We start from the raw sequence: 20,468 nt of genomic DNA, 5'->3' as shown, positions 1-20,468 counted from the left end.
ATCAATTACAGTTATAGCCTACAAGGAAACCTGTAGGGCAATTTGATGTACAGCCAGCAGCAATGCCAGACCTAGAAGTCAGTCCGAAGCCAAGCATTAGTAACTTGAATTTGATTTGGCTGACCATGGGTCAGCCAGAGGACCAATGAGTAGCAGACTTGCATCAGAGACCAGACAGGACCATGTCCATGGGGGTTCTCTGTGCACAACAGGAGGCCAAGGCCCACCAGAAGATGGTTAGAGAGAACCAGGGCCTGCACCAAGAGCCAGGAGCTCTGTGTCAGGTAATTTTTTGTGTTGTATTGCACTTGTGGAGTGCAACATGGTCATGAGCAGGATAGCTGAACACCAAGCATGACACCAAGGATTCATGTAACCATGGCATGGTACTGGCCTGGGACTCTCTAGGACAACAGCCCCATAGCAACTGCAGTCCAGTCCTGCTAGGAAAGGGGGCAGATGCAAGGGATAGTGTTTATATACAGGTATCAATCTGCACTGGTCTGAGATCCTATACTCTTATAGTGGGGCTGCCTGAGGCCCTGCATCAACACCATATCTAAAATGACCTCTTTTAATAGCACAATGTAGAAATGTGTGTAAACTAAAGACAGCACAGAGAGCACAAAGGGAGATATAGCAGGGGTGGTGCGTGGCGCAGTGGGTAGAGCGGCCGCCCCATGTAGAGGCTACAGTCCTTGCCGCAGGCGTCCCCGGTTCGAATCCCGCATCGGGCAGACCTTTCCTGCGCGTCATTCCCCCTCTCTCTGCCTCCCCATTTCCTGTCTATCTCTACTGTCATCACTATCAAATAAAGGCAAAAAGCCGAAAAATATACTTTAAAAAAAAAAAAAAAAAAAAAAGGGAGATATAGCAGGGAACTGAAAGCGTTGAATACACAGTTTGATCCCCTTTTAGCTTGGCTTATTGTGGCTTTTGGCTTATTGAGAAAAAAGGGCACATGTCACTGTTATTACTTAACGTGACAAGCCTTTCTGAATTTATCTTAATTTGAGAAAAAATATTATATTGAGCTCCGATGTTAAGCCACTTACAGTATTTCTAACATTTGTGACATCATTGAGCTTTTAACATGTTACACTTGTAAGATTTTGCCACTAGATGGCGACGTAGAAATGTGAGAAGAGCCACAAGTGGTTTTTCTTATTACCTGTATGTCTTGGGGTGGCAGCCACAAGTCTTTGGATGGTGCTTTGGGTGTGCAGGTCATCAAGTTCACCTTTATTTTCTGGTTTTGGAAACATGTTCAGGTTAAGTTCCCTGTGTGTCACAATCTCAGAGGAGAGTGAGATTGGAACTTCAAAATGTAGGATTGAAGTTTTATTTTCAAGATGCCTGTAGTACATATATTTTCTTGGACAACCTTTGTTTATATCCTGTATATAAAGAGAGTAAAGGGCCGGCCACATCATCGTGACACCAAGGTACACAAAGCCGAGTGCAGTGTAAGCAGTTGGGTGAGCAGAGAGCCAGGGCTGTGGTGTGTGGAAAATGCTAGTGGAGGCAGACAATGCACTGGTCCGAGGCCTGACCAGCCCTCAGAGGGACAGGGGTCGCCTCACTGCGACAACAGCCCCCGTCTCCCTCCTTCTTTTTCTTTTTTTGAACTGCTACAGCATGGGCTCGGGGAGGACGCTGAAGTTCGCCCTGTGCGAGGTGCTGCAGTTTGCAGGCCTGTGTGTGCCCCTCTTCATCGTCATGCAGAGGTTTGCCATAATCGTAGCAAAGGTGAAAACCTCAGCACAGCCTCCTGGCGACGGCGGCACAGCCTACTGGTTGATCGTGGCCTCCTCCGTCGCCTATGTCACCTCCACCGCCCTGCTGGTCTGGGTACCACTGAAGTACATGGTCTTCATGAAAAAGAAGTTTCTCATTGGGAGAAAGAAGTGGTGAGTTTCTCCTGCTTTTGTTCTGATGCCAGGGGCCTGTGGGTCCAGAAATGGAGGGGACGGCTCTGGCTCTGGCTCTGTTTGTTGCTGTTGTGTGGTCAGCAACTGGGGTGGCAGTGCAGCATGGACTGAGACCTGCCCAGCTGGTGTGAGTCTGAACAGGCCTGTAGCTGGTTTGGACTGCACTTGGCTGGTGAATATCATGATTTAGCAAGTCCTGCAACTGCCTTTGTCTTCCTTCCTTACTTTTTTTTGTCTTTCCTTTCCTTTGTCTTTTATCAGGAGGCCTGTGGCCCTCGTATATGTGATCCTGTCCACACTACCCTGTTTTGCCTTTCTCATCGCCAGCTCTGAGGTACACGTTGTGGATTGCTCGTCATTTGTTTTATTCCACACATTTATCCGTAGTTGATTGTGAATTCTCTTATGAGACTATATTTGGTATAAGACTCTAAAATATGACCACAACATTTCATGTAATTAATCAGAATCTTTGCAGTCATTATACACAGGTGTGTTTATCATCCCAAAAAATGGTATTTAATACAACTTTACATTTGGCACCAAAATGAGACGGTTTTTTTTGTTTGTTTTTTGAAGAGTGAAATCAGAGAGCCAGGTCTGTGGCTGCTATAAAGGTGATGATGAGTGAGGAACATTTGCGTTCTCCAGGGGGAAATATACAGCTATATGGATAAGGAGCCGCTGATAAGCAGCTTGGTTCCTCTTCCTGTCCAAGCTGCCCTTGTCAAATCATCTGTCCATGAGGCACATTTTCACTTCCTTGCTGGCTATGGCTGAGAGCCTTTGCTGTTTTATGTGGGCCTTTCTAAAGCCCAGCCTGACCTTTTGGCCCTTGCTTATCTGGTGTCTTTTACATAAGAGCCATAAATTCTACGAAGACAACGAGCTTGTCTGCTTTGTTCTGTGTCCTGTTGGCATGAAGTCCTGACTCAGGAAAATACCAAAGCTGCAAGTGATTTAGCCCACAAACCCAGAACTTGTGGAGGTCACAAGTGTAAAGAGTTCAACGTTAATGCACGGCGCGAAGTTCCATTATAATTATTATTTGCTGGTGAAATTTTATACTTAGTGGACGTAGATAATTACATAAAATGTTCTGGTCAAAATGTATGTGGTATGAATTATTTTCTGGTTGGTTGCCCAGGTTCAGATAAATAACAACATGAAAGATGACACCTTCACGGAGCTCCCTGTGTCACTAGTGCTCTTCTCTCTCATCTGTATTGACGTTGTGGAGAGGATACGCCACTGCAGACTGACTGGCCAGGGTGAGCGCAGCTCTCTAAACACATCACACAAATCACTCACTGACTGCTATAGATCCTGAACTTTCCCCAGTCCAACTATGTATATAGTGATCCCAGCCTGGCTTTACATTGCAGGCAGCTTGGAGGCAACAAATACAACGAGCAGTTCTTTATATCCTTTATCCGGAATAATTTGGAAACATGATTGAACTTCTTATTCTTTGGCTCTGTGCCCACAGTTACTATACTGGTGTAAACCCACTTCTTGTTACACAGTGATGAGTTGACAAAACTGCAGGAAAGGTTTCTCTGAAGAAAGGCTGCGGTTTGAGTAAATAGACGTTTTTTTTGTTTTTTTTACATAGCTACTTGGGAAGAAAACAATGAGTCAGTTTTATGACGACAAGCTTTACATTGTAGACAGCAATCAGTTCTTTACTGTATTTCCTTTGTCTGGAATAATTTGGAAACATGATTGAACTTCTTATTCTTTGGCTCTGTGCCCATAGTTACAGTAAATATACTGGTTTCAACCCACTTCTTGTGACATAGTGATGAGTTTACAAAACAGCAGGAAAGGTTTCTGAAGAAAAGCTGCGGTTTGAGTAAAATTACATTTATGTTTTTTTTTTTACTGTAAATGTAGTTACTTAGAAAAACCAACGAGAATTTTTAACATGAACAGTTCCATGGAGCTGTGGTACCAACTACTAAGTAGTCAGTATGATCACAAGCTTTACTGTACATTGCAGGCAACAAATGCAGCAAGCAGTTCTTTACTGTATTTCCTTTGTCCAGAATTATTTAGAAACATGATTGAACTTCTTATTCTTTGGCTCTGTGCCCAGTTACAGTTGGAAAAATACTGGTTTCAACCCACTTATTGTAACACAATGAGTCTACAAAACTGCAGGAAAGGTTTCTGAAGAAAAGCTGCGGTTTAACTGACATTTATGTTTTTTTATGAGAATTTTTAACATGAACAGTTTCATGGAGCTGTGGTTCTAAAGCAGTCAGTTTTATGATCACAAGATGAAGAGCTGGTTGTAATCCTGTTATACTGTCCCATTTGTTGAATAAAAACAAGACAACCAGGAGGATAAGTGAGATCAGCAAATGCAATTTCATACATGTTTTGCCGGACTTCTTCATCTTGAAAATCAATCTTTTTTGTCTCTCCAGCTAATGACATGGAGAGAGATGCTGACATTCCCTCCACTGTCCTCACACATGTGGAACAGGTAACTCCAATACCACCCGTCACTCCAGCTGCGCCAGGGCCAGCTGCGCCCGGGCAAGGTGTGCCCACACCGGCACAACCAGGGGCAAGCCAGCCCAACGACAGGAACCAGAACGGAGCGGGAGCTCGACCAGAGACCAACGGGACAGTCCCTGGGATACCAGGTACTCCTGGGAGACCATTTAGTATCGCTGGATTGAGCTCACGATCGCTGAGCACCACGGCGTACCACATATCTCCATACGCCTACACTGGTCCGCTGAGGTTCCTGTGTGCCAGCGATGCCCGAGCAGACGTGTTTGTGGACAGTTTTATGTTCTGGATGGATACGGTGGAGATGGTGCGGGTGGCTGGACATCCCCTGGTCTACTACTCAGGCTGGGTGTTCCCCATCTACATCTTCAGCTACCTGTCCTGCCTGCGTGTGGTGGTCATGCCCCACAGCCCCCTTCTTTCCTCACTTGGAGTAGTTCTGCAGGACTTGCCTTTTTTCTTTGTGCGTGTTGGCCTCATTGCCTTCTTTGGCTTTGTCACACCCCTCCTCTATCTGATGAAGAACCTGTTGGTGTGCCTGGCCTTTGTCTATTTCAACTTCATGACCAAGCTGAGGGTCTTCAACACGGAGAGGATGTTCTTTTAAGACCAACACTAACACGAGTCAAGACAGTGCAGCATTACAACAGTATTAGGAGCAATACATCGGCACAGTCATGATCTGTTGGATTACTTGAGTCAATTGGGGGTTGCACTAGCACTTTCGATTCATACGCAGCCAAATTAAGTGTGGTGATGCACTTGATTAAGACTGGTTGCACACAAAGTACTTTTCACTCAGTAGCTAACTGGTAAGGATGTAGCTTCAGTCTACTATTAGATAACTGAGCTAGCTAACAACATAACTAACATTATCTTGCTAATAGGCTACATCACCCATTTACAGTAAGACTAAGTTAATAGGGTCAACACATTTGCCAGGTTATAAAATGATGTTTAAACAATATAGGATACGTCAAATAACAAATGTTATTAATCAACTGATACCCCCCACACACACACACACTCACACATCCCCACCCCCAATTTAAAAAAAGCTGTTTCCTCATTCAGGGGGCACCTATTCCAGAGGATGCATTTAAAGACCATTTACATCATATTGGTGCGATCAGGCTGTCTCATTTTGAAGGTGCCTTCAAATGCAGTCAGAAAATGCAACCCTCTTTTTCACAGCAAAGGAGGAAAATCCTCTGCAGACCAGACCATCTCATTTCAGCCATGATGGGCCACACCTGCCTGGTCCACCAAAAGACTCAGGCCCTGAAGTGGGACACAGCTAAAGTAATTCCTTTAACTGCAAAGAAGCGGGTGTCATTGGTGGCGGTTAGAAGGTTGTTACGCTACACTGACTCATTTACTAGTTGAATTTCTAGCTTAGACACTTCTTAACTCATAATACTTGGGAAGTTATGCTACGAGACAAACTTTGTAATAACTATGAAGAACTGGTGCAACCAACCAAAGTATGATTTTGTGCGACACAGACAAAATACTTTGATGAAATGCATGATGGTACTTTTCACAGGCCAAAAGGGAGCTCTTAGGAATGTTTTCCCATAAAGGACATTACGTATGTGTCAATGGCTGTTGTGTTATGTATTATTTACCTTTTTTGTTCAAACGTACTCCTCTAAACCCCCCACCCTCACCACGCATGGCACTTTGGGAATGTACCTGTAATGTCACTTTAGAATTTTTGGCAGACTTTTTTTCTACCATCATAAAGTGCAGTGAATATGTAAAAGCATAAATCCATGTTGTTTATATTAGGTTTTTCTTTGCTAAGTTATATTTTAAAAAGGAAAACAAAGTGTGAGTTTGTATCATTGATAAATATATTTTGGTAAGGTTAATAAAGACAATTATTTGAATATCCTTTTGTTTCATTCACTTTATTTAAATGCAGAACGGAGAGATACAAACTGAAGCTTCATGCAGGACTGGATGTTTTTGACATTTTACACTGGAATTTATCCAATTTCTTCCCAATAAGTTCCCACGAGAGGAGGTTTCCCGTCATTATTGTGCAAAACATTCTCATACCTTCCCTTCCTGTATTCCTGCAGAAACATGGAAATGATCATTTACAGGATAGGACAAAATCGCACAATAACAAAGAGAGAGATAAGAGATATCATGGTGGACTGTTGTGTAAGATCGCATTAACCTGGGCACGTGTTTGTGATATTTTATCCACTATTAAGTACATGTCAGTTCCACTGCCCTGACCTTCAGCTCTCTTGGAAAACTGCTCTACAAGACAAATGATGCAGAATTTTACCCGTCAGAGTCTGTGTATAAAATTTTAAATTTTCAAACTTTGGCAGCACCTAGTGGTCATCTCAGGAGACTCCATGGCAAGTAAGAAAACACAATCAACAAAATGGACACAGCCACTCCGTCCCATACTGTTTGTTGTTTATAGACTCCCATACATCTGTAAAGCAGTGTAAAAAAAACTCCAAGAACAAACACATACAACAGCAGAGAATCTTGACTTAAAACGTGCTATCTTTTGTAGTTTTGTGATGTCACAAGTTTGTAGTCATCGCTCTCAGTCATACCTGCAACACAGCCCACCTTGACATGTTTTTGTTGTTTTAATTTTATCAACACATTACCAAAATGATTTAGCAGGTTGCAAGAAAGGATGCACAGCCTTCTCAAGGTTTATAATCCACCAGACCAGTGGTGTTAATTATTTTTTCTCCAGATTCCAAATTTGGTCCATAACGGTGCAGAAAGAGCATCACCATTTGTATTTACTGGTGATATTTTGTATTTTTAGCTTCAGTAGGCTATAATCCCTTGTGTATGTCTGGCCTGGGTACACTTCACTCAATCAAACAATCAAAAGGAAAGGCTTAAAGACTAAAAATAATATAAGGGTCATTCCGCCAAAAGAGTGCCATTTGCTCATTGTAACTCTTAAAAATTAAACTTCATTTTTCATTCCATTTCAGTATAGAATTTTTTAATATACACATTTACTCATTCAAAATGAGTACTGGTCAATCTCAAGCTACTTTATTTAATTTATTGCTGCTTTTATCATTGCATTTTTGAAGAAAAAGTAACAGCAATGAGTGTAACAGCAATGAGTTTTTAGCATAAAATCAGCAATTGTGTGAAATCTAGCCAAACAGCATCTATACTAATAGCCTGAGCACACAGAGCACATTCTTAGGATTTAACTGAATATTTTACTTTTGATATCAACAAACACTGTCTAGAGATAATTTAGGTAACAGGAATGAGTTTTAAGAGTGACGGACCCTGACATAGCTACAATATCATTCAATTTCAGGAAAAATAAATTACAGAATTTAATGTTGGTCTTCCCATGACTTTCAAAAGACCTAAATGATGTCACTTCCAGCAGAACATGTCACTGGTGGAATGTTCCAAAACTTTTAGAGTGTAGAATGTGTCCGGGTAACAGCACTGAGTGAAAACCTGGGGACGGGACTAAAATGTGAATTTTAACCAAAATATAATTAGGTTTTAATTTAAAAAATGTTATATAAGTGTAGATATAATATAAAGTCACACTAATATGCAAAAAAAATGAGATTTTAGAAGGATTTTATTCATAATGCATTGTGGTAAACTATAGCGTTTGGCTCTGGGGACATGCAACAAAGGCTATGTTTCAGTGCTTTGAAAGCCTTTTTATAGTAATTAAAAATTATGTATCTTTAATTTCTACAGTGATTCATGTGTATGGTGCTTTGTTTATTAATTAAATGCAATTTATATTATATTATTACATGTTTTTATACATTTAATATGCTGGGGACAGAAATGGCACTCTTTTGGTGGAATCAAAGCTCCAGAGTGACAAATGAGAGAGGAAATGTAAAACTATTTCCACTTGCAAACCACAAATATACTGTATGTTCTTATGGATATCAAATCCTAACATAAGTTGGGAAAACTGTGAAATACAGATTCTGATCTTTTTCTGTGCAGGTATTTTACAGGTACTTATCTATTCCTTATTTGTCAGAGAAGCAGTTTGAGGCCAAAATGGTCAGCTCACCATCACTTCCCTCAATAGGAAGCAGGATTTCCTTCTGTCCTCTTTCTCCTGACCTGTATCATCACTGCACTCCTCACCCGAAGCCTTGTGGACCTCCTGGGGCTGCTATCCCACGAAAAAAAAAGGTTGCATCAGCAATATAGTTCAAACCTCATTTAATGCTCATTTGCTTTGGCACTTACTATGAAACTGTTCCATTCATCATCAGATGTGATTTACCCAAGTCTCCCGACATCTAAAACATGTTCAGTCAGTCTTGAAAGACATCTGCTCTCTGGGTTCATCATCCATGCACAAATTTAGCACAGACTGAAGGGCTATTTATAATAGATCAAAAGTCCCTGATACTGAACATAAATTAATGCCCAAAATTCATCAACCAGTTCTGCTTCTGCCTTTGATTTATTAAAAATAGAATTATTGTCCTACCCTGACATTAAATGAGTTGTATTTGAAGCTGTCATTGGTGACTCTCATTTCTTGTTAAATGATACAATAATATTGCTTGCTTCCCCTTTTCCTGCCTTCCTGTTCTACGTTAAACTTCTGTGGAAGCTCATGGAAATCCCTGTCGTTTGACCAACCTCAACCACCCATGTGACAGGATGTCCATCAGAGTGATTTAGGGAGAAAAGTGCCATGTCTCTGTGTCTTTGTTGCTCAATGTCATACACCTTAGCACACACCAGACCTCCTCTCTCATGACTGGAAAGCACTTGCACCATTTCCTCCACCACTGAGTGCAAACTCCACATCAAGGATAATGTTACCTTGTTTGAATTTAGCCGTGATTCTCTGTCTCCTGCAAGTCCTCTGCATTACTGCTGACATAGGTATGTAACCCTGGTACATTTTTTGATCTTTTCACTTTGGCTGTGTGTAGAGCTTGATTTGTAAACTAATTTGAACTCATTATATGAGATGTGTTGTTGAAGCTGTTTGATTCCACTTCAGATAGTGGATCCTTCCTGATCTACAACGAGAACCACAACAAGTGCATCAAGGTGGAGAGTGCCACCTCAGTGACCGTGGCCCCCTGTGATCCTCATGCCAAACAGCAGCAGTTTCGTTGGGCTTCCGAGTCGCGGCTCCTCAGTCTGTCCCTCAAGCTCTGTCTGGCAGCCACAGAGATAAAGGATTGGGTGAAAGTGGTGCTTTTCGAATGTGATGAGAAGAGCGACCTCCAGCACTGGCAGTGCAAGAATGAGACCCTCTTTGGCTTAAAAAATGAGGATCTCCACTTAAACTGGGGCAACCGCAATGAGAGGAACATAATGATCTATCAAGGCTCGGGGCTCTGGAGTCGCTGGAGGATATATGGCACTCAGGGTGACCTTTGTTCAAAGGGGTATCAAGGTAGGAATTCCAGGTCTACAGATGATCTAAAAAAGGCAAAGTAATAATAAATGCCGTGCTTCAGTTTGGAACTGTATTTCAGAGGGCCTTGCAACAATGCTTTACCACATTGTGCATGAGGTGTAACACTTGTTGTGATGCATGGCACTATATTGATTTTCAAAATGAGAGTCTCTCTGTGATGATACTACTCTTTTTAATACCTTTTAACCTCGGCATCATACGAACAGGCAGAAATAACCTCAGAGTCATATTCATACAGTATGAAAACCTGGATATAGCTATTTATTGAATAAAAACAATAAATAAACCACGTAAAACAAAATCCTCACGAGAAATGCAGCATTTAAAGAAAACATTATGTACAGTAAACCTCAAGCCAGAGTTGTGTTTAAACCAACCTTTGTTCAGGTTTGAAATGCCTGTTCAAAAATAAAGCAATGTTCAAGGCATTGGCAGCTTTCAGTGAGCACACACAGGTGTCATGGGCTATAGTCTGCTGAAAGTTAACTTCAGAATGGCATAGTTGGTAATGCATCGCAATCGCAATACATTATCGCATAACAAGCTTTGAAGTACAGGGTATTGACAGGCAGCAAGCAAACCTATAAAAATATAGAGTTAGTATTATAATAGTAACAAATTTACCAACAGTGCACATATTTATGACAACATTACAACACCACAATCATGTGCCCAAAGTGAAGTCCTTCAAGGCATCGCTGTCTAAGTTTGTTGTGCAAGTATCTCAGTCCTAACCTCAACCCCATCTAACAAGGACTGTGAGCCAAACCTCCATAACCAACATCAATACATGCTTCAGTGATGCTCTTGTGACTGAACGGGAGCACAAAACATGCAGAGAGCCCTCTCAGAGGAGTGGAGGCTGTTATAACAGAAATGTAATGCCTCCAATGCACATATAACAGTATAATGATTGCAAGTTCACATACTGTACTGTAAGTACATGTAACATACTTACAGATTAATCTGTCTCCACAGAGATTTTCACAATAGGGGGCAATGCGTTTGGAGGCCCGTGTCAGTTCCCTTTTAAGTTTTCGGATAAGTGGTATGCTGAATGCACAAAGGAAGGTCGAACAGATGGACAGCTTTGGTGTGCCACAGAGAGAGACTATGATACAGTCAAAAAATGGGGCTTTTGTCCAACCCAAGGTAAGTGTGACTAACGAAACATATGTATTTACAGCTTGTGACATCTATTTTTTGTGACTAATTATTTTATGAAAAAGTCAGAGGTCACTCAGAAGACGTCGCATTGCTTTTTTTTTTTGCCTTTTTTTGCCAAACCACTTAGAATCATCTTGTTTCTCAGTCATTCTTGTAACTGCTGACAGGTCTGATTTCTGACCCACCCTCACCCCCAATCCCACAGCAGAACAACAATACCACTTCCTCCCATGAGTTGTCAACACAGCACTGTCCTTGTTTTCCTCTTCTCATCAGCCAGTCTTTCCCCTGACGTTGCTCTAAAACTGGGGCAGGAAAAGAACAGGAAAAGAAAGCATGCTTTTACTCTTTTACTACAGTCTAGGATAAGAACGTGGATGATTTTTGCTGAGTCGCCGGTTTTGAGAAGCTTATTGTCCTTAACATCCACTCAGGTGCAGTTTTTAATTCACAGTTTTTCTTGTGTCTTAACCATAACCCAGCATCCTCAGGTTGGGACACTGACCCAGTCACAGGGGTTCAGTATCAGAGGAACGTGCAGTCAGTGTTGACATGGCATCAGGCCAGAAAGAGTTGCCAGCAGCAGGGAGCCGACCTCCTCAGCATCGTAGAGCTACACGAGCAGTCATACATCTCAGGTACCAAGTTAACCTTGTATCAGCTACCCATACCATTATACTATTGGATATAAATGGCTTTATGATGTACTGTATGTTCTGTTACAGGGTTGACAAATAGTTTGGGCACATCTCTATGGATTGGACTGAACAGCTTGGATTCCGAGAGTGGATGGCAGTGGTGCAATGGAAACCCATTTAGATATTTAAACTGGGCCCCGGGTAAGTAAAACCAAACACTGTGATTATCATACAGTATGTAAGGATTTTAAATAAAAAATAAAAATGGATGGATTTACTATATGTTTCTAATAGGTCACCCCTCATCGGAGCCTGGAAGCACCTGTGCAACCCTAAATGCGGCAAAAGCCTCAAAATGGGAGAGCAGCAATTGCAACAAGAAGCTTGGTTACATTTGTCGCAAAGGGAACTCTACCAGTCTACCCCCACCACCAAGTAAAATCACATTACAATGATCAGAATCCAGTTCGTTATTAGAGTGGGTCTTTGTGGTGCTAATGTATAATCTTGCCATTCCTTTTGGTCTCTGTCCACAGGCATAAGCCAACCCAGCTTCTGCTCCAATCACTGGGTTCCTTATGCAGGGAACTGTTACTACCTGGAGAGGAATAAAAAGATGTGGAAGGAGGCTTTGGCTGCATGCCGCAAAGAGGGAGGAGATCTGGCCAGCATACTCAATATAGAGGAGCAGAGCTTCATTATATCTCAATCTGGATACAGTAAGTGTGGAATAAGTTGTTTTATTTCATTGTTTCATTGTTTTGTACAGCAATCTACACTAAAAGTAATTAATTCTTGATGATCATTATAATTTTTGTGTTAAAATGTTGAACAGTACAGTAATTGCACTTGTCTGAATGTATTAATTAGGCATTATGGGATATTGATACCAGAAATCTGAAGATTGAATATCAAACCTTATTTTAGGATTAAGATCAACAGCAGGTGGAGACAATTAGCCTAGCTCTGAAAGTGTAAAATCAACCTGAACCTTTGGTTCTCTAATTAACACATGTCTAACACATCTGTAACATGTTTGATCAATCCACACAACAGTGTGAAAATGAAACTTCCTGAAACTTCTCACTGTTACATAGCCGAGACTCCAGTATCGTGCTTTTTCAGGCCAGAAGAAGAGCAGCACACAGAAGCACCTAATTTTTTACACCTTTTTTTTGTATATGGAAGCCCATACTTGCTACTATAATAATAAAAAATAAATAAATGAAACTGAGAAACATTCCCAAAATAATGACTTGGTACCTAGTAATAGTGACTTTAAATAACAAAATAATGAGATTATGATACTGACTAATTATATAAATAACTTATTCAATGTTTCACCACCATACAAAAACAGAAAGAAAACAAATACTGTACGTGTTCTTCCAGAAACGTGTGTTTTGACAACAAAAATCAAATCAGAGAAAACTGCAGTCAATGACCATATTGACATCTTGTATTTAAAACCTTTAGGGTCGACAGATGTGCTCTGGATCGGTTTGAACGATCAGAGGAACCAGATGCTGTTTGAATGGTCTGATCACTCCCATGTTACCTTCACTCAGTGGAAGAGTGATGAACCGTCTCATGCCACCAACCTCCAAGAAGACTGTGTCCTCATCACTGGAAGGGTAACACCTATCACTCTCAAATTATAATATTAATATTGTTGTGTTATCATACAAGTATTTAGCTCTGAAATATTGCTCAAACAGGATGGGAGGTGGGCAGATCACATGTGTGAAAAGACGAATGGGTACATCTGTAAGAAGAAGGCCTCCATTAAACCAAATGAAGGCACCGGAGGAGAGGAAGCCAACCCTGGATGTAAACTAGTGGGTGATGTCAATTCCTTTGATTATCATATAATAAATACTTGAGATCAGATGGCAACTCATTGTGTTTTTTTAATCATCTTAAGGGTTCATTTAGGTTTGGTTCACACTGTTACAAAATTGGACCTGAGAAAAAAACTTTCAATGAGGCAAAGCAGGCATGCTCAGCGGATGGTTCTACCATGGTGGACGTGGCTGACAGGTAACTTTTCATATTCATGTGGAATTTTCCCTCATAGTTCAGAAATAACTTGAAACAAGTGTTGAATGGCAGGGAGTCTTTGTATTGCTCATCCTTGTGTCTTTATATGTTTCCATGCAGATATGAGAATGCCTTCCTCATCAGCTTGGTTGGTTTAAGACCAGAGACATATTTCTGGACTGGTTTGTCCAACACAAAGGACAGAAGCACGTTCCAGTGGACCACCAATAGAAAGGTCACATTCACTCATTTCAATGTGGGAATGCCAGGTACAGAAAACCACTCTTAAGCTGTACACTAACAATTTTTGCATTATCCACTGAAGCTAATTATATGTACCATAAATAATTTACTGATTGGATTGGCCGACTCACAAAGCACCTAAATTCAGGTCTCATGCTATCTCCATGGTGTTTTGGATGGCAGAATTGCTGTGTATTTGTCCAGAAACAACTATAGTACAGATTATTTGTAGAGACATTAATGGTTCCCAGATTATGTGCCCTAAGATTTCCCAATATTTCCTCTGGAGCCATCCCATAGATTGATAGTGGTGCATGATTGCCATGACATTTATCACATAAATTCATGTCACCCACGGGATAAATTATTGTAACTCCTTACTCTTGACCTTATATTTTTTCTTATTTCTTTCTATGTATACTCAAAGACAGAAAACAGGGATGTGTTGCCATGACAACTGGGATTTACGCTGGATTATGGGATGTTGTCGCCTGCGCCAGCAAGGAGAAGTATATCTGCAAGAAATTAGCAGAGGGTGTGGAAATGACAACGGTTCCTCCCACCACCCCGGCCTTGAGCTGTGCATCTGGATGGACCCCTGTTGACAAAAGGAACGTCTGCTACAAAGTAGGAGGATGAACTCAACTCAAATGTGAAATCTGTCCTATTTCAAGGACATACAACTTCACCCATTTTTCATTTTCATAAGCTTTACAGCAAAAAAAAAGACCTTAGGAAGACTTGGCAGGAAGCGAGGGACTTTTGCGTGGCGATTGGTGGGGACCTGATGAGCATCCACAGTCAGAAGGATCTCAGCAATGCTCCGTAGGTGAACTTACCAGCTTGTATATGTCAGATTTTGCATTATGCTAATCAGCCATCCATGTAATTAATACTGGTGTTTGTTGCCATCATAAAGGTTTCATGCCTCTAATCCAGCTTGGATTGGCTTCTCCATGAGTCCCAGTACAGGTTTTGTCTGGTCTGATGGTTCTGCTGTACGTAGCACTTCACTGTCATCACTAAAATCTTTACCTTTACTGTGTTTGTCAGTTATGGCATATTAACGTGTATTTCCAACTGTGATCTAGACCAGCTTTGAGAACTGGGGCTTTGGGGAACCAAATAATCACAATGACAATGAACACTGTGCAGAGGTCCAGATTTACTACGGACGGCACTGGAATGATGGGCACTGTGAGGGCTACAATGACTGGCTCTGCCAGATAGCCAAAGGTGATACCAAGTAGCTCCAGTTGACATAGCCATTTCTCTAAACTATGTGACATTAGATTAGAGCATGCTGCTTCTATCATACCCTCATGGTTCTTCTGTTTTCAGGTGCGACTCCCAAACCTGAGCCTTCTGTAGTTGTAACAGGTACGTTTCTGTAGCAGGGAGTTAAAGCGACTGGTAATTAATTCCTTGATGTAATGAACTGCACTTTAACTTTGTTTCTATCTATGCTTGTTGTGGCACGGCTCTAGACTTGGTCTGTTGGTCCAGACTAACTGACATGAATACATTGCCATGAAATTATGTTCCTGAAAAAGGAACATTTTTCTCCCTCTAATATGAACATGAAGTAGACAGTTATAGTTCTAAATTGAATATCTCCACAACTTCATCCATGGATGACTTAAAACAGCTTAATTTAAAATCTGAAAAGACTGAAATCATGCTAGCGTGCTGCGCCTCTGTGCAGAGGTACAGCCCAGCTGAGCTGCTGGCATGGCTGTAGACTCGATGTGTCTTCTTTCCATGAATCCAAAATATGGTCCCTGTGGTACACCGTGTAATGTTTTTGTTCCCTTTACAGTATACAATACCACAGAGGATGGCTGGCTCATATACAATGACACACAGTATTTCATTAACAAAGACAACCTGCCTATGGAAGCTGCAAGAGCTTACTGTAAAAAAAGTTTTGGTGATCTTGCGGTCATCACAGGAGAGAGCGAGAGGAAGTTCCTTTGGAAACAGGTAAGAAATAGAGAATATTTTATGTTTGATTCGATATTGAATAGTAATACATGTTGCATGCTTTCAAAAAAATCTGATGGCAAATGTAGTGACTGAACCCCAATGTCATGTTATTATGTCTCAACAGATAGCAAAATCTTCAGCGCCACAATACTACATTGGCATGACAGTGAATTTGGATAAGTCATTTAGGTAACTCAAACTACAAAACTAAAGGAAATGCTGGTTATTAATATTTGTCATACATCAAAACTAGTCTGACAAACAGAAATCCAGATGTTGTGATGATTATTTTATTATCTGTTTTCATATTGTTTCCAATTTTAGCTGGGTGGACGGTACTCCTGTAACTTACGCTGCATGGGATAGCAATGAGCCCAACTTTGCTAATAATGATGAGAACTGTGTGACTATCTACAAGGGAATGGGTGAGTCTAAAGCAGATACAGTCCAAACCATACAACCTATTGATAAAGTTCCTCTTATTTATCATCTGTTAACTTTGCATATGTGTAGGGTACTGGAACGATATTAATTGTGGTTTGGAGCTACCCTCTATTTGCAAAAGAGGCAGTGATTTTATCAATACAACAGCTGCCCCCACAACTGTTCCAAGGGGAGGTTGTGCACCAGAGTGGCTATCTTTCCAAGGAAAGGTAATTACATATTACTGTGTATAACACAGATTACTCCAGTATGTTGCTGAGACTCTGATATGCATATCTTTTATCGAGACAAAGCTTTCTTCTTGCTTGTTTTCAGGAAGTCAATTAAATTCTTAGATGAAAGAGCTGTTTTGATAAAACATCTTCTCATATTGGGTTTAAGCTTGAAAGGACAATAGTTATCTCCTGACAGAGTCATCTTGTTTTTACAGTGCTACAAATTTGTTATGGGAAAGGACAATAAGATTTGGCAGGATGCCAGGACGCACTGCGTAAACCAGGGAGGAAATCTGGCTTCTATCGTCAATGAGAGAGAGCAAGGTGAGTGACATGATCAGCATTTCAGCAATGTTCACAGACCTCTTTCCTTTCTGGCTGCCTGTAGTAACGGGTTATACAAATAGTGTTTCCTCTTTTTTTATAGCTTTCCTAACAACACAGATGCTGACTTACAATGAAGAAATTTGGATTGGCATGAACGATGTCAACTGGGAGATGCACTTTGTGTGGACAGATGGCAAAGGCATGTCATACACTAACTGGGCAAAAGGACATCCCACATCCGTGCCCGATCAACGTTTTTCATTCTCAGAAGAGGTAAATCTAACTTATTACTATATTCAAAGCTTTTCTTCAATTTCTAATTTAATGGGTTGGATGTCAGTCAGGTTAAAGACAAGTTGCAGACAGTAAATGTGCAATTACATTCTTTTTTAAATTCATCAGAAAAACTGTGTTAAATGGCCCAACCAAAGTCAACTAATGTCTCTTTTTCTTCCTTTTAGCAATTTGACTGTGTGATCATGGTGGGTGGTACCTCAAAACAAGCTGGATTCTGGAAAGTTGAGGACTGTAATTCAAAGAAAGGCTTCATCTGTAAAAGAAACGTTGGTGAGTGAAATATCAGTTATGGAACCATGAGTTCAAGGTTTGTTTTGTGATTATAACTAACAACTTGTGTCCCAATTACACAGATTCTCAGATTGTAGTTGCACCTACCACTGTGTTACCGAAGGCTTTCTACAAACTTGGTAATGATTCCTACAAACTGGTGGCTCAGAAGATGAGATGGGACGAGGCGAGGAGGCAGTGCCAAGCAGATGATGCAGATCTTGCCAGTATCCTGAACCCCATTAGCCAGGCATACATGACTTTGCAGATTTCCAAACTCAATGAGCCTGTATGGATTGGCCTCAACAGCAATGTGGTAAATGAGACGCCAGTTATTCCACAGTTCTACTTCTAATGGGGTTTTAAAGTCTTTGCTGCCCTGTATAAACTCTCTTAAATCTAAGTTGTTGATGTCTTTTTCACAGACCGGGGGTCGGTTCAAGTGGGTCGATAACTGGGCTCTGTCTTATACCAAATGGGGCAAAGATGAACCTAAAAACAACTATGCTTGTGTGTATATGGATGTCGACAAAACATGGAAGACTGCACCATGTACTAATACCTATTCCTCCCTTTGTAAGAGGTCACCAGGTCAGACAATCCCTCTCTTGGTGTTCTTGATTGACATACAGTAAGCATTGTTACCCAGCAGTCTCTCAGACAAGGATGCAATCTGCTGTCTCTTTTACAGATGTGGCTCCCACTGAGCCCCCGCAGCTACCTGGCAAATGTCCTGAGTCAAAGAAGCGAAAAGCATGGATACCTTTCAGAGGTCACTGTTATGCCTTCATTATCTCCTCGATGGAGAACTGGGCCCACGCCTCAGTTGAATGCATGAGAATGGGTATGTTAAGAATTATATTCGAAATTTCAATAATGAATGACTATCGTTATGCAAATGAAATCGAACGGTACTGTGTTTGTCAGGTGCATCTCTGTTGAGTATCCAGGACCCTCAGGAGTCTCACTTCATACAACAGAGTCTAGAACTTCTGCAGGATGAAACAAAAAGCTTCTGGATTGGCCTCTACAAGAACCATGAAAGTGAGTATATCACTTAAATATGTCGATTTCTTGTAGAGACATTTCAAAGAGGACATCCTTAAACATCTGTGCATTGTATGCTCCATGCAACTCTATGTTCGCTTGGTCTGCAAAAGGTGAGTGGATGTGGATCGATAACAGCGCTGTGGACTACACCAACTGGAGGGCGGGGATGCCAAAGTCAGATTCGTGTGTTTCCATCCAGTCTGACAGTGGAGAATGGAGTACAACCACCTGCAGCAGATATAAGTTTTACATCTGCAAAACACCTAAAGGTATGCGTAATCAGCTGTTATGTCATTTTTAATTGCCCAATCAGAAACTTACATTGAGTAATTCATCTTTTTTTTTTATCAGTTATTGCACCAACAGAAAAGCCTCCAGTTGTGGGTAAGTTATTTTATATGAGATATCCATGGACTGTGACATTTCAAAGCTTGATTGAGTCACTGTTAATACTTCTATATGTTTTTTTCCTTTAGCTCCTATTGTTACAGAAGATTCACATGGGTCTGCTGGCATCACTGTGGCTGTTGTACTAGTTGTAATTGCCATAGCTGGACTAGGTGCCTTCCTCTTCCGTAAACGGATACCAACCCCTGTCTTGGGAGAATCCACCTTTGACAACAAGTTATATTTCAACAATCCCATCAGAGCCCCCGTCGACACCAAGGGTCTGGTGGCCAACATAGAGCAAAATGAACAAGCATAGACAGACGTGAGATCAGAGGGAATCTGCACAATGAAGATGATTTCCATCTTTGTTTCATTCTTGATTTTGGATTATCAATTTATCAGGAACTCATCCAACCAAATGTGTGTTTTCCGACTCTTCAAAAGACTGAATCATTATCATAATTACTATTCAATAATTCATGCCAGCACTGGCACTGCACTAAGTGAATTACAGACAAGATAATGTAAATGAAAAATCTATAAAGAATTAACATGATTATGTGATTTGTGAAATCTGTACCAATCATCATAACCAGAAACATTTGTTGGCCAAACACATCATGCAAGTTAAAGATGTTTTGTGAACTGGATCGCTTGTTATTTTTCTCCATGGACTGTTCATCAACCAACTTCCAGCTCACAACATTGTAAATAGATGCTTAAATAAAGAAAATGAATTACACAAAACTGAGTTGTCCTCTATGTGCTTGTTTTTTCTTTAACACACCAACAGGGTGATAATATTGGTGACTATATAATAGCAGTATTATAAGACCAGGAAGTGGACATAAGTTCCCAATTTCACATTCTTCAAATTTAGATTTGGACCTCTGCTCTGTCAAACACTGATAATCCTAATAGCTAGGCAAAAATCCATCAACCCTCTTTTTGTTATTCATGCTTTTATTACATCAAGATTAGACTACTGTAACTCTCTGTATGCTGGCCTGGGGCAGTCATCCCTCCACCGACTTCAACTTGTTCAAAATTCAGCTGCCTGTCTTTTAACAGGAAAGAGAAAAAGGGACCGTATCACACCAGTTTTGGCCTCACTACACTGGTTTCCTGTCAAATTTAGGATTGATTTAAAGATTTTATTGTTTGTTTTTAAGATCTTAAATGGCCTAGCCCCACCCTATTTATGCAACCTTTTAAGTTTTCAAGTTGCACCCAGAGCAACAAGATCAGCAAATACGCTTCTCCTGGGGGTCCCTAGAACAAGATGCAAAACTAGAGGTGACAGAGCTTTTGCGGTGGCAGCACCCAGGCTCTGGAATAAGCTTCCTACTGTAGACACAGAAAATCTGCCGAAGATGTTGTGCAATTCAAGTCTTTGCTCAAGACCTACTTTTTCACGCTGGACTTCAATAAGGGTTAATATGGGAAACTCAGCTATGTATGCTGTGGAACTATTTATTTGTGCATTCATATGGATCTGGAGTCT

The 20,468-nt window shown here is 40.9% G+C and overlaps 2 protein-coding genes across 2 annotated transcripts; both read left to right on the top strand.

Annotated features, from left to right (window-relative positions):
• The first annotated feature begins 1,372 nt into the window (after positions 1-1,372).
• LOC146966734 (transmembrane protein 236) lies at positions 1,373-6,350 on the top strand. The gene is made up of 4 exons (XM_085763515.1): positions 1,373-1,910; positions 2,193-2,265; positions 3,079-3,202; positions 4,364-6,350. The coding sequence occupies exons 1-4, from the start codon at positions 1,513-1,515 to the stop codon at positions 5,059-5,061; spliced, it is 1,293 nt and encodes a 430-aa protein (XP_085619641.1). The 5' UTR covers positions 1,373-1,512; the 3' UTR covers positions 5,062-6,350.
• Positions 6,351-9,169: 2,819 nt separating this feature from the next.
• On the top strand, positions 9,170-19,715 carry mrc1a (mannose receptor, C type 1a). The gene is made up of 30 exons (XM_085763335.1): positions 9,170-9,350; positions 9,472-9,873; positions 10,876-11,049; positions 11,547-11,702; positions 11,790-11,903; positions 11,997-12,137; positions 12,239-12,421; positions 13,179-13,336; positions 13,421-13,540; positions 13,627-13,742; positions 13,863-14,011; positions 14,413-14,612; positions 14,695-14,810; positions 14,905-14,983; positions 15,077-15,221; positions 15,327-15,365; positions 15,805-15,968; positions 16,096-16,160; positions 16,296-16,396; positions 16,485-16,624; positions 16,846-16,954; positions 17,058-17,230; positions 17,419-17,524; positions 17,608-17,840; positions 17,950-18,115; positions 18,216-18,368; positions 18,452-18,568; positions 18,685-18,843; positions 18,926-18,958; positions 19,051-19,715. Exons 1-30 carry the CDS (start codon positions 9,281-9,283, stop codon positions 19,278-19,280), a joined length of 4,311 nt encoding a protein of 1,436 aa, XP_085619461.1. The 5' UTR covers positions 9,170-9,280; the 3' UTR covers positions 19,281-19,715.
• Positions 19,716-20,468: the final 753 nt, after the last annotated feature.

Source organism: Trachurus japonicus, chromosome 20 (assembly GCF_045865225.1).
Source record: "Trachurus japonicus isolate A0001 chromosome 20, Traja_1.0".
Taxonomy (NCBI): domain Eukaryota; kingdom Metazoa; phylum Chordata; class Actinopteri; order Carangiformes; family Carangidae; genus Trachurus; species Trachurus japonicus.
This window is presented reverse-complemented; position numbering and strand designations above follow the sequence as displayed.